The sequence below is a fragment of the Miniopterus schreibersii genome (genome assembly GCF_964146895.1).
Source record: "Miniopterus schreibersii genome assembly, chromosome: 11".
In the NCBI taxonomy this organism is placed as follows: Eukaryota; Metazoa; Chordata; class Mammalia; order Chiroptera; family Miniopteridae; genus Miniopterus; species Miniopterus schreibersii.
Window position 1 is genome coordinate 54,619,993 of NC_138111.1, and position 15,156 is coordinate 54,635,148.

General features: G+C 37.9%; 1 protein-coding gene across 1 annotated transcript in view; it reads left to right on the plus strand.

The window, feature by feature from the left end:
* ADAMTSL1 (ADAMTS like 1) overlaps window positions 1-15,156 on the plus strand; it is a 368,021-nt gene that overhangs the window by 147,391 nt on the left and 205,474 nt on the right. The window contains exons 8-9 of the mRNA XM_081151642.1: window positions 2,981-3,092; window positions 6,630-6,768. Coding sequence (XP_081007768.1) covers window positions 2,981-3,092; window positions 6,630-6,768 — 251 coding nt within the window. The remainder of the gene's footprint in view (window positions 1-2,980; window positions 3,093-6,629; window positions 6,769-15,156) is intronic.

Consider the following 15,156-nt stretch of genomic DNA (forward strand, 5'->3'; position numbering starts at 1 on the left):
CGTGGACTGAAAGCCCAGCCATTGCCCACATGCACATCTGTACAGCCCTGCAGCTCTGTTAGGACAGTGCAGTCATTTGCTATGGAAAGGGTCCAGTTTTGTCTCCTTGACTTTCAGTGTGAGAAGTCATTAAATCGAATTAGAAACACTGAATCATTGTAATTATAGGAAGAAAAGCTTAGTTCACATTCTTTTTGCTTATTAACTTAAGGAGGTCAAAATTACATATGCCAGATGTATTTAGCTCCCTTAAACACAATTCTAATGTGTCAAACTGAAGCTTGCACACTAAGACCTGATCTTTAAGGATGTGGGGATTTGGACCCTTCAGAGCTAATGATAAGGATCCCAGCAGCCCAGAATTAATAAAAATTTTAAAAATTTAAAAAAAGGAACACAGCGGCTCATCTCTGTAAGCAGCAATTAGGTGAGCAAAGTTAGACATCAGGTTAGCCTCTTTTTTTTATTTGAAACATTTTTTTCTACTTTCAAATGAAAAATTAAGAAGATACTGAGAAGAGAGGTACAAAGATACTGCTAAAGATAAATGCCTGTATCTTCACAACGCTAACAAAGGTTGCTTGGTGCGGTGAAAGAATGGCAGCTTTAGAGCCAGGCACGCCTGTGCTCAAACCCCAGCTCTGTTTTTCCCTAGCTGTGTAGCCTTGACCAAGACACTCAACCTCTCTGAGCCTCACTTCTTTCATTGTAATGCAGATGTGGAAGATAATTCAGGAGTAGTTTTAAGATAAGATTTAACATAAATAAAATGTATCTGGCACAGGGTAGGAATGTATTTAGTGCTGATTGCTGTGCGAGTTGTAGGTACTCAGTGGCAGAGAAGGGAGAAGCAGGAATGTTATCAGTGTGACCAGAATACTAATCTAGGGGTGAAGAACTATTCCGTTTCTTCAGTGTTCCTGCTGTCCCCTGCATCCTAGTTGATTCATCCAGTTATCAGTCTTTTTTCAAGTCTGGACATACAGTCTCAGCATTTATTGTCATTATATACCACTTTCATTGAATTCATTAAGAACAATATTCTTTCTAAGCTGCTTTTTTCCCCTTCAACGTGGTGTTGAGTAACCCTCTCTTTAGACACCAGATCTTCCGGTCATTCATTCCTTCCTCTTAGAGCTTGAGATACTTTTATTGGTAACTTCCAGGAGCTGAAAAAAGACCTGCTACATCTCTTTGCTTCTTTAACCAGACCAAAATATAAGCCCAGAGAAGTACAGATATTCTAGAACAAGGTTCCTCCAAGTTCTCTGATGTTACATCCTGCTAATTTTGATTCCCTTCCCCACCACTTTCCTAGGACTTAGTTTAATTTCTACCATCCCAAAAGGGACCCCTGCAGAACAATTCATCTCTCAGGATCTAAACAGATTTGATTTTCTGGCCCTTTGACTTTTCATGGAGCTCGTGTTCAAATGAGAGCCTTCTTCTAATGGCTTTCCAGCATGAGAACCACAAATCCCAAGAGAGCTATAGGCTTTTGTGAGCTTTAAAAAAAGCTTTTCCAAAGAATGTGATTAATACTACATCCCTAAGCAAGCGATTAGATATCCTGTATTTGACACAGTAGACTGAAAATATTAATCTGTAGGCCATGCTCCCCTTTTGTGAAAGACATTGTATTACTTCAGCTGTTTTTGCTTTAAAGTAGGGAACTGTATCACCATTTGTTCTAATTTGGAAAGACCTGGATGCACCATGGGTTAGAATCCCAGCATAACATGAGATACTTTATAGCTTTTCTCTCTTTCTTCTTCCTCCCTCCCAAATCTTCCAGATTTTCTGAGGACTATTTCCATATTCTCATCAAAACTCCAAACCCCAGTCTAGGGGTCAGGACCCATTCCCTGTTTCTTCGGTGTTCCTGTTATCCTGTGCATCTTAGGTGTATGATGCAGCTGTTTAAATTCAGTAGCAGAAAAATAAGACCATCTTTTTTAAAATCTGAAGGCTGAACCTATGCACGTATCTGAGATACAAGGCGGTTGGGACAGTGGTAAGGCTTGAAAACATTAACAAAGACTTTGGCCACGTGATTCAGCTGATGACACTTCTCATTCCTGTAACCGAGTTGGAGTAAGAGGTGGTCCTCTCAGTTGTCCATGGCACTTCCTTTAGCGTAATAAAGTCCAAGCTTTGCCCTTGCCCAGCTGTCTAAGTGTTGGATCACATGTCATTCTGTCTTCATGAAATCAAGGCACCGTTCCTATTGGTACGTTTTTCTTCTTTCAGTTTGAGTATGTTCTCTCAACCGTGTACTTTTAAGAACCATTCAAGAATTATTGCTTTACATCTTCTCTTTTAAAAAACAAAGGAGTTGTCATTTCCATAGCTTGATACATCTGCTTTCATGCTATACATTGTGTTTTTCAAAGTTTGGTTACTGGACTATTTACATTCGAATCACCTGGATCCCTGGGCTCGAGCCCAGGAATTTGCATTTTAGCAAGCTTCCAGTTGGTAACCTTGCACATTAAAATATATAAATCACCAAGTTGTCAGGAAACCCCAGGTATGTCTCTGAGTAGGAAGAGCTACTTAGTTCTTTAACTCTTTTTTTTTTTTAACCAAAGACAGTATCTTGTTTTTTGCAGCATATGACATTTAAATTTTTCTTAGAACAAATTGTCTGTTTCTGATGTTTCATTTAAATATCCACATAATTTTACCTGTGTTACCAGAGAGGTTGGAAATTAAAGAGGGCGAGGGACTGAGTGGCTTCGGATGCCTGCTGGAATCACAACAGCACTGGGAAGGTGATGAGAGCGACAGCGTATGCGAGGAGCATTCGCTGGTTAAATGGCAAGGTGGGCGATACGGCTAGTGCCCCTTCTCTCCAAAGCATCCTTCGCACAGCCCACGACCAGCAGCACCACCACACTTTCTTGTTCAAAGTTGCAAGGGGCCCGGAAAGCACCTGCCTGTCCCACTAGTTCCTCTGCTTTGCTGTTGTCTCCTACAGATCCGCAACTCGGGGCCTGCTAACAGCACAGTCCAGTTCACCTTCTACCAGCCGATCATCCACCGATGGAGGGAGACGGATTTCTTTCCTTGCTCAGCAACCTGTGGAGGAGGTAACGATGTTGTTCAGTTCACTTAGCCTGGGAACCGTTGGTGTCTAGGAGGGAAGACTTGACTGTTACAAGAGTAGAATCATGTCAGCATAGAAGGAATTTAGTGCTGTGGGACCAGATCTTTTCTTCTGAATGGGGCCAAGTCCTGAAGCACTCCTGTAAGGCACATACCTCAGTCTAGATGCTCTATAAATAGTTTCTGTCTGTGGAGTCCCATTAGAGGAAATAGTCTTGACTCCTTTCCTTGACCCCATGGAAGGCCCGGGCAAGAAATGTCAGAGCTTGGCAGCTCCATGGTTTAGAGGTGATTCTGTTCGTTTGAGGATAAACTACTCATCTGATTGAAGTGAAATTATTTATTCAGGAACCAAGTGAAAAGTAATTGTGTGGCCTACTATATAGCATGATGTGTTCAAAAAGAATCAAAGATTAATTTAATTAAAGGAAGTAGTTTATTACCAAGAAAAAAATCACTTGTACTTCAGACGTTGGCTCAGTTATTTTTCTGCTCCTCCCCATCATCACTGCAATAGAAGGAATGCCACTTGCCTTATTTATTCATAAAAACACATCTCTTTTGAAAAGTCACCAAATGAATTTCTGCCTCTGCTCCATCACATCTGTAATATGCGCAGCATTTTGTGCTACTGGAAAATGTTTATCCCCCCCATTTTCTGCTCTTCATAATTATAAAGGTTAGATAATAATTTCTTTGAATTATTTCATCATTTATTTAGCCATATCCCTATAGAAGAGCATTTAGTTCATTTAAAATTCTCTATTATAATGTAATGAATAACTTGATACCTGAGTATTTTTCTCCTTTGAAATTATTTCCTTGAAATAAATTCTCAATGGTCAGTTTCAGAATTTTTTTGGCCATTGGTATATATTACCAAAATTCTTTCCAGAATATTTTAGTTTCATTTCCAACTGAGCCAGTATCTGTGGGTTATCACTTCTTAAGCTTTGGTAATTGAATGGATATAAAATTGTAGGTATATTCCTTTAAAAATGAGCACATCGAATACATTCTGGCCCCAGCTTCATGGAAGCCTATTAATTGGCTGGTTTTAAGTAACTAATCCACATGGGTATCACTAGATTATTTTGACAAGAGAAAAGAAGGATGGTACCTCACAATGAAGACAAATGACTACCATTAATTTTTGTAAAAAAGTTAAGAACATACATAATTCATCTTTGGCTGTGTTATCTACGTCTGCGTAATGTGAACAAACGACTGAGCCTGAAGTTATGTAGAGCAATGTTAGATTTTTAGCTTGAAAGCAATTAATAAAAAATACTCAAGTGCTTTTAGCTTGATTAGTAAATAACTATTCTCTCAACATCTTAAGCATTTCAATAAAAGAGTGTTTCCAGTTTCTCTGTATGCCCTGAATAGAAAATTACTTGGTTTAAAAAATAGCTGCTAATTGTGTTGATGTTTCATGGGAATATATCGTTTTGATTCACTATTAGTGACTAACATAGGAAATGGTTTCAAAGAAGGAAATAATTTTTTTCTTTTTAAATGAAAACCATATTTTGAGAGAAGCAGCAATTCAATAATATGCCCACTTTGCCAGTTTCACATACAGCTGCTGGTGGGGTGTAGTTTCAGTGACCTTGACAATGGTTCGCTATATAATGAGGCAATTAATGTTCGATTCGTATATATCCCAGCCCTTTCGGCCTATTTTCTTTACATCTAAGTGAAGAAGTGGAGCCACCAATGGTTTTCAAATTTTTTGAGCTATCATACCCTTTCTTCAAAAAGAAAATCTTACTTGGAAACCCAGATAAAAGGAATACATACTGCTCAGAGTGAAGATAGGGGTATGGAAACCAGCCTTCATAGACCACAGTTTTAAAATTACTTAGAAATGATCTCTAAATTCCCTTTTATGTTTCTGCTTCCAGATTCAACTGGTTGACTACTTTGCTAAGTGTAAGGGATTACTATTCCAAATACCTTGAGAAATTTTCGAAAACACAATTATCTGACTGTTTTGGTCATTTATTTAACTTTTGTTCTAAATTTTCATTTCATATACCCTAGAATAGCTTCACAGCAACATTTTATGCTGAAAAATTATGATTTTTAAGAATCATAATCTCAGGTTTATAATTTACTTAGTCCTTGTGCCCACATTTTACTATATGATAAATTCTGTACTGGAGTAGAAATTATTTTTTGGAAAATTATAAAATGATTAGCTTGTCATAAACTTATTGGCTTTTGAATATAATGTAATTGAAAACTAAAAATATATTTACTTCTATAAAATATCATTTTTCTCTTTGATTTTCTTATAAAACAAAAAATTAAATGAAACATGTGTTCTTAACCATTAACTTTTCGTTCTTTTCATCTTTACAGCAAAGTTGTTAAAAGGTCTTTTTTTAGGTCTTTAACGAACAATTCATTTTTGTGGGTGGTCTGAGAAAACAGCCTCAAGCCAGGAAATCTGGTTTATAAACCTCCATCTGATTTCCTAAAATTTTTTGCAGGACTTTTAAGTACCCTAAATCTGCCTTTCTAACACATATTTAGCAACAATAATATTCAACCACCTGCCAGAGAGAATATATTTTGGAGTTAGTTAGGGTTAGAATGATGCCTAAAGTTTAATTAAAAAGAATTCTCTATATACATTTATTTTTCACCCCAAGAATCTACGTGCACATCAGCACCCACCAGAAATTCAGAGCAAGAAAGAGGCAGGTAAAAAAAGGTAAAACACATTATAAATAGAATTAAGTAGTACTCTGCAACACTATTTTATTTTCAAGAGGATTCTCTAAAAGTGGAAATTTATATGTGGAACCTAAGAAAGATTGGTTAGAAACTTAAAGAGAAATGACAAAGGATTTAGGGAGAAATAAAAATTACACAGTAGGAGGTTTGTTGTTTTGCGTGTTTTTTCTCTCTGCAGGAAACTGTGGGATTCATGATGGCTACTATTAAGGCTTTAATCATCCATTTATTCAGGTCAACCCATCCAGGCTGAAATTAGGCAAAAATAGTGTCAGGCAGCTGATCCTGTACTATATTCCATTGTCCCCCATTGACAAGGGGAGTGGTATTGGGGTTTATTTATTTATTTATTTATTTATTTGGGAGTTTTTCTTTCTGGTGCTCCAGATACAACGGAGCCAATATTGCATCCTTATATGGGATGGTTGGTAAATAAATACTGATGATCTCTTTGGGATACAGAATCTGTATTAGACTTTTAGATTATGCAAAACAGATTAATAAGAATAGTTCTTATGAGAGAGCCTTATGAAACTAGTTATGCCCTTATGTAGTTCAAGCCCTGTGGTATGATTTAACTATTAAAATTTGAATGGAAAAACACAGTATTTGAGGCCTGCAAAAGTTAATGAGCCTTCCATTTATCTGTCTTTAGTCCTAGACATGACTGGTGCATTGGGGAAGAATTTCCTTAATGTGAGATGACCAAAGAGCATAAAGAAATACATTATATTGACATGTGCCTTAAAACTCGCATGTATGGTTTGCTGCTGCAGGTTACCAGCTGACATCGGCTGAGTGTTACGATCTTCGGAGCAGCCGCGTGGTTGCTGATCAATACTGTCACTATTACCCAGAGAACATCAAACCCAAGCCCAAACTTCAGGAGTGCAACTTGGACCCTTGTCCAGCCAGGTCAGTCAAATTTACCAGTTCATCTCCTGTAAACAGAAATAAAGTTTCAAATAAGCTTCTTAAGTTAAAATGTTTTAATTAAAAGCAAATAAATGTTGCCGTCCAGTATCCATTCCTAACCATGTGCTATTAGTACCCATGCCCCTTGTTCTTGTGGCTACCTGATGCCATCCCAGGGTCTAGATTCTCCATCCATAAAGCTACAAGTGGAGTACTCTCAAAGGCTTTCTCTTCTGACTTTTTTCATTCCGTTACTAGTTTCTCTCCCTAACAATGTCCAGGCCAGTGGACCTAATAAATGTGATGGCACAATGTTCTCAGGATTCTTTCCATTTCAGTCTGTCACCTAATCCATGACATGATCGCAGCAGACCCATTCGAGGTCACAGCTGACCCATTTTTCCATACTGATTAACTGGAATCTAAATCAGTGTTAGAACAGTTCTATATTTGAACAAACTCAGCCCTTGCTCAAGAGAAAGCAGGACTTATTTCCAATAGTAAAATTTTTTAGGGTATTTTTAATTAGGAGCTTTAGAGAGATACTGGATGCTTTCACATATCATTGTTTGCTTTTTGGAAACCATAATTGGCCCTCAGTTATTTGCAGGATCAAGAATCAGACTGACAGATAAAATATCACAGGTGGAGGAGTCATAGAAGTGCAATTCAAGAATCTTATCATAGCTGTAATATTTGCCTTTATAGTTGCAACACTTCTTGTTAAATCTCTTTATTAGCTTACTCATCCCCAATATATGAGAGAAGATATAAGAAAACTCTCTTACAAAACTAATCATGAAGACCAAAAGGCAGGAACTTCTTTCCCAAGCTCCTTCGATTTCTAAGAAACACCTCATTGTTATTTTTTAAGAGAATAGTTTACCAAATATATGTGCGTAAAACAAAACTGCATACTTAAAATACTACATGAGCAATGTTGGGGAAAATCATTCTATCTTTGAATTGTAGGCAGTGCAATTTTAGTTTTTGCTGTCTGCTGTTAACTTTTTAAAGTTTACTTGTACTTTTCTGCCTTAGTCATGAATTCTAAATTCCACATGTGATGTCAAATTGCCTATTTCGTATACCTAGCTCATAAAAGTAAACTCAGAATGACAAGTTTTCATGCAAGAAACAGAAATCATAGATATTTCATAATTATATAATCCAGTAAAGCTTAATTTAGCTTTGTATTACACCAGAAGGTTATGTATTAAAAATTGTATAAGGTATAAAATTTGAATGAAGTGTCAGAATTTTGCTTGGACGTCTTTATTTTGGAAATATTAAGGTATGAAATATTATTAGCCAAGATAATTATACCTAATATAACTCAAGCCTATTTTAAAGTTATTCTACTGATTATACATCTTTATTCATATCTATACCAGAAAGACCGGTGTGTGAAAAGCATAATTAACCCAATTCAGCCACAGAGAGACTTTGAAAATCTTTTACATGCTTCCATTAAAACATGTGTGTGTCTTTCTAGGAGAAATGAGGGATTCATTCCACAACTGCATAAAGCTTTTCCCCACTGGGAAAACAGTTATAAAACAAAAACATTACATTAACCATCTTAAGAAAATGTTTATATATAATCAGAAAAAATATATGCAATTTTTTCTGGCTTCTGATTTGTACCTATCTTCTCTGTTGGAATCATATTTGTGGCCTATTTCTTGTTATCCAAAAGCAAAAGGCCATTCTACATCGAGAGAAGTTTGCCTGTGAAACGCCTGCTTTTTCCGCATCCTGTGTTATTTTAAAACATTTCATACAGCACATGGATAAATGTTGGGACAGGTGGCTATCTAACAAAGGAAAGGAGAAATAAAAAGTAAGTTAGAGGCACATGTCAGGAAGCTGCTATTTTATTTCAGAAGTAATTAAACAAAGCTGTCAAAATTAATACTTAGCAGTAGGAGAGGTTTAAGAGGAACCTGCTCTAGGAAATGTAGATATGCTACTCGCAAAGGCTGAGACCCTTCGGGATTGCTGTGAAACTCATTGAACTCATTTGCATGCCTGGGATCAAAGCAACCTTTCTGAATTCAAAGAGAAAATAAGAAATGATGGTCTGAGAAAAGATAAATAGACTATAGCATAGGTCTGCCCTCTCATCAGACATAGAGAATCAGGCCCTCAAGGAAATGTTTTCTAACTGCAAACTTAACGGTATAATCGTAAAATCAAGAGTGACATAGTGATATTAAACCAATGCCTTTGTGTCCAAAATTAGAAGCCTCCAAAACGGAAAACAGACAATCTTAGTGCAGATAAAGCCACATATTGTTGAATTTCAAAATAAGTTTATTTTATCTAGCCAATAAGATATTTGTTCACTTTACCTGTATTAGACTAGAATTTTTGGCCTATTGTATATTATTTGAGAACAAATTCCATTCAGAGAGCCACATTTATGCACTGTCAATATTGGAAAGACCTTGGACAGTAAAAAGGGCACTGAATAATTAAGTTTGTAATCCTAGGTTTATTACTTTACCCTCTGGACCTCAGTTTTCTCCCTCACAAAATGGGGGTAAGAAGATTATTTGTTGCATTAAATTAGTGATTTTCAAACTGCCTGCAGAACTTGTTATTCGACAAAGTTGCTTTGTTAAATTTCATATTCTATATTTTGAACTATCTAAACAATAACTCGCAAACCATATTCAAACATGTCAAACTAATTTTAACTTATTTGAACTAAGTTATAAAAATTGTTGTAACAATTGTAAAAAATGTTATACTACCAAAGTAAATACTTCAGCCCTCATCATTCATTTCTTCAATTATGTCAGTTTAATTGAAAAATTAAGTTTTGCAAGATTTACAAGGTGAGCTATAAAAATTTTTACCATTAGCAACTACTTCTCTGTGATAATGAGAATTTTTCATTACTCCATGTCTAAACCGAAACAAACTGGCTGTAACAACCATTAACTATAATCCTTGATATCCAATTTTTCTGTTTTCCAAATAGCCTTATTGTTATCATTAATTTGCTTTAAAATAAGCAAATGTTACATATTTGAACTAATGAACTACATCACTTAGTCATTTCACTCACCAATAACATCCACGGGCTTCCATGGTTGTGGATTGGGTCATCTAGTCAGCAGGGGTGGGGAACCTTTTTTTTGCCAAAGGCCATTTATATATTTATAACGTCATTTGCGGGCCATACAAAATTATCAACTTAAAACTTAGCCTGCTGTATTTGATCAAACATTTAATTAACTCTCCCCCTAATGTGATGGCTGGAACTGCTTCTCTTTGGTGAGGCCTTGGCAGGGCCGGCCCAAATGATTTTGCAGGCTGTCTACGGCCCACAGGCTGGACATTCCCCACCCCTGAAGTGGTTCTTGTGGCTGAAGGATCATTGGCATCTAGTTGATTCTTTTCAAAATAATTTTTATGTATTTATGGCTTTCTTTTGATTCTTAATGTTAAATTAGAAATGTTGATAAGTTAGAAAGCCATTATGGAAACAACGAAACTCACTAATAATCTCCAGTGCTCACAGATAACTACTGCTAATGCTTTTGCTATACTTTTTAATCTTGTCTATGTCTCTTAACACAGATGAAATCATACTGTATACAATAGACACTTGGAATTCAGTGACCTAGCGTTCCTGGTTTCCACTATTCTAAAGCAAGCTTGAATGTCCATGACTTGTAGTGACTTGACACTTTGCTGAGACAGGAATGTGAGTCCCTTACACTAACTACAAGACTAAGAAGTGAGCCTCCCTGGCGGCCAGTAGTTCCACCCCAGGAGAGCTTTGTTGCCCTTTGCTGGTGTCATTTATGCAATCATTTTTATGAAGTGATAAAATACTTTGCTCCCTAGCCAAAAGTGGTCTCAAAAAGGAAACCAAAACTTAATGGTTAAAATGGGAGGAAAGAGAAAGTGAAGTTAAAACTTTATTGGCTTTTAGCTAAAATTAAGAATGTTTTTCACTGGTGACGCAGAGCTCTGACATCACTGATCCCATCATGTGCTCTATGCAGAGTGTAGTGTGTGTTCTGCTGTAGCGCCAACGTGGACACGCCCAGTCCAGGGGCAAGCCCCTCCTGTATGTCAGGGACCCACTGCATGCTTAGCTTGTTTTCTGCTTCATTAATTAAATACTGTAATAGAAACCCTCTCCCGTGTAGCTAAGACACTTGAAATCTAATCAGATGTGAAATCCTCTCCTGTCTTGCCATGCTACAGTCATAGCTCTGTCTTACCCTGGAGGGATTTTCTTTTAACGCGGTGCCTGCTGGTTTGTGCAATGGTTTGTGTCATCCTTGCCTCTTGGGTGAAGGGTAAAGTCCATTATGTGGTCAAAATGTCTCAAAATCTATTCCTGTGCCTCATCAACAACTAAAGAGGCCTAGTTTTAGGTCAGCTAATGAGCACCTTATATTTTCAGAGTGGCTTTAAATGTAAAATAAGCTACATTTGGCCTTACATGACTCATTCTATGAGACTGGTTAAGATTGTTAAGGCTGTCTGCGGGTAATTGTGCAAGACATTGTTCGTGAGAAGATCAGAAAACCATCTTTTCAGATTCTTTTTGAAGGGGGCTTAAATTGGCAAGGGTTGGATTAGTGAAAAAAAGTACTCACTCATCACACTTATCATGGTCAAAATCATTAGCAAACAAATGTGTTTCTAGCTGAAACTGCCCCCAGGTCCCCCCTGTCCTCAAGGAACTCGGAGCAACAGTCCTAAGCAAATGCCCAAACTTGTATGGCAGTTCCAGTGGGGTTTTTTTGTCCAGCTCCATTTAATTTGACAGAAAATTGTATAAGTCATCCTGGCCAGGGACCAACTGGGAACAAAATCTCAGAATTGAATCCTAAGGCAACTTTAAATAAATAATCTGAATTGTGAGAGGCAGGATGTGTAGTGGGCTGCTAAAAAGCTGGTCACGCTAACTAGGTGACTAGTCCAGTGGCGACGCAGCCTGGTGGGTCAGAGGGGACCTTTGGAGAACAGCAGCCTGTCTTGGGATCCTGGCTCTGCACTTACCAGTTGAGTAGCCTTTGGCAAATTACTTCTTCACACTAAGCCTGAGTTTTTCATCCTGTAAAGCAAAGATAATAACAGTTTTACCTCATAGAGCTGTCATGAGGAATAAATGGCACAGTCCATTTGAAGGGCTTAGCAGAGTGCCTGACACATGATAAGCACTCAGTAAATGTTAGTTGCTGCAGCTATTATGACTAAGATCACGATTATGATAATGTTAATGTCACCTCAGAGACTCTTAAACTCTAGTAATCAGCTTTCTCCTCCATGAAGGGAAAAGATAAAATTCTAGAATTAACTACCTAAAAAGGTAGTCCTGTAGTTCCTATTTTTACAAGAGACACAAGTCCCTAGGCAATATCTTCATGAAAGTAAATCACATTTGTCAGATTTTTAAAATATAAGGACCATGAGATATTAAGATAATTAGCATCTCCTGAAATCCCAGTGTGCGGTTGTCTAATAATCCCCCCTGAACCGCAGGGAGACACTATCATTTAATTCACATGGGATTATGCCATGTTTGTCTCCAAAACAGGGAACTCAAAGTAAGAACTAGAAAATGGTTGTCGATTAAAGTGTAATACAGTGTTTTCCTTTTAGTTTCATTACAATAGGTAGTGGTTTAGAAAAGTAACAACTTCCTTTGGATCAATCTCATTTAAATATACTGCTTTGAGCAGCTAATGAGTAAGCAGTTAGAAAGACCACCACAAAACCTCATTTCCACTTTCATGCATTATTTATAATGCAATAAACAAAGCAGTTCTGGTGCTTTTTAGAGTGCATGGTCATATCCTTCCCAAGTTTATGGACATACCGTGTTATCAGACAAACAGCTGTAACTCAGTTATTGGGGCAATTCAGCTCTTCCACCAAGCCAGCTCATCACTAATAATAATAATCACTTGTTCTTTTAATTAATTGTGCAATTATTTTACTGAACTTGTGAGTTAATACAACAGGCACTATCATCCTTCTCATTGAGATTTTTAACTTCAATCTGTCAGTTTGACTTTACTCGCTAAGTAACTTTTACTTAACTTCTCTAAGCCTGAGCTTTGCCATCTATAAAATGAGTCAGAGAATAGCTATGAGAATTAAATCAGATAATGCATATAAAGCTTTAGCAAGGTGCCAAGCACTCAACAAAAGTCAACTATTATTTTTTAAATTAGAGTCAGACTTGTAAAATGACTTTTCCAATGTTACTTCTAGTTGAAGCTTATAAAGGGCTTTCACATTTATTATCTCAGTTCAGTTCCATAATCCCTAGGAGGTTAGCAGGACAGAGATCATCATCTATGTTTACAGGTGAAAAAAACTGAAGCCCAAAGAGGTTAAATGACCTGCTCCAAGTTATGGTGGAAAAAAGAGAGCTGGGTCATGGATCCTAGTGCTTCCAATTCCAGAATATCTCTGGTGCTACATGAACTCAGGTAACTTGATCCCTGGTACAGCATTCGTGCCATCACGTGCCGCAGGAACCCTTGTTTTTCATGATGCCTTCAGCAACCTGTGAGATCTGGTTTAAGCCCAACATAGACCTCCACTGCCAGCACAGAACTGCCAATTCTATCACTGCACACTGGGTGCCCTGGGTCTTTGAATTGACCACACACCCAGGTGAAGCAAGCCCCTTTCATATAAGTGTAAACACTGATGTTCACTCAAACCAAACAATGACCAAATCCCAAGGGCACGTTAGTCCCACTTATTTAAAAGCAGTTCAGAAAGTACATTCATTAATATCAGGCATCTTTAACTACAGAAATACAGATGTGAGGACATTTTAATATTTTGGGTCGAATGATCAAAAACTCTCCAAGACTTGGTTTTATAGCAAAAAATAAATATGTGCCTTAAAAATGTTTTCAAATCCTAGACAATGAAGCAGAGATTTTTGGTCTGGTTCCAAAAGATAAATGAATGTTGCTTAATAGATACTATAGTTTAAAAAAATTGTGACTTATTTACAAAATATTTTCTCATTTGCTGATCCCAATTTGGCTCTTTAAATAATAGGAAAACGTACTATGTTTCATCAAGTCACCAAATGTTACAGTAGGAAAGGTTTTTAGATGGTCACCTACTTTAGTGGTTTTCAATCTGTGGTCCACGGAGCTCCAAGTTCTGCCCTCAGCAGCCACTAGGAAGGGGTCAGGTAAGATAGAGCTCCAGGAGATGGGTTTCCAGGCACTCATTCTTATTTCATCTTAAAACTCCTGATTTCACCCAACACTTGGATTTTGCAGAAGACCAAAGCATAAGTCCTGATGCATAAGTCATACTCTCAAGGTCACACAGCAAGAAAGGGGCAGAGAGGAGAATTGTCCTTCCATCTCCCAGCTCCTCAGGAGGTCCTTTTCCTCAGTATGCCGTAATCCTTTGTGCTCGGCCACTCATGAGAAAACAAATGCTTGTGTCTCTTCCAACTTTTTATTACTTCTCCCTTGCCCCTTTCTAAACTGTTGCTTGGGAAGAGATTGGTTTCTATTGGCCTAGAGTTGTCAAGAGAAGATGAATTATTCTCTCTGTGCCAGAACTTCCACCACCCACAATTCCATTCATTTTTTTTATTGTGTACCTAACCTGTGCCAAGTTCTATGCTTGGTACCATGGCAAAGGAGACTCAGCTAGAGTCTGAACCCCAAGACTGCCCTGCTGGAGTTGAGTTGTACAGTTAGAAAAAAGCATGGTATCTGAAAGGCACATGAGACAGAAAGGGAAGAGGCAATTTTTAAAAGCTGTCGTGGCTCCTTCTGGGAGATAGCCAATGGAAGAGGTGCAGAGTTAAGCCAAGCAGGCTAGAAGCACAGGTGCCATTAACCTGCCCTTTCTCTGCCTCAGAGCACCCAGTGGCCTCTGCCTGCCAGAGCAGCCTTCCCAAACTGCTAGACTCCCCTCCCTCCCACAGCCGCAGAGCTAGCGAAAGGCAAGGAGGGGGACTGAGATGTGCACAGTGAGTGGCAGTTGGGGAGTGTCCTTAACCTTGTTTTTGTTTGCTTTAATTCTGGTTGGTGGTTGTCCTGCTTTGCTTTGCATCTGCACGCTAATGGCATGATTTTATTGAACGAATATTTACTAATTGCCTCTGTGCAGAGCAATGTGTTAAGAGATACGGTGAAGAATCAATATGGATTCTGTTTCTTAGTGTTTAAAGAAAACTTACGCATAGTTGGGAGTTAGTACATAGTTAAAAGTGATGAGAGGAGTTAGTGCTATGGGCATTTGGAAGGGGAAGGGAGAATTTCTGGCTAGGTGTTGAGAGGGCAAATAAGGACAGGCTTTCGAAGAGGTAGCACTTGACCAAGAAACTTCATGGGCATATGGAGCCACTGAAGACTTTGGCGTTGG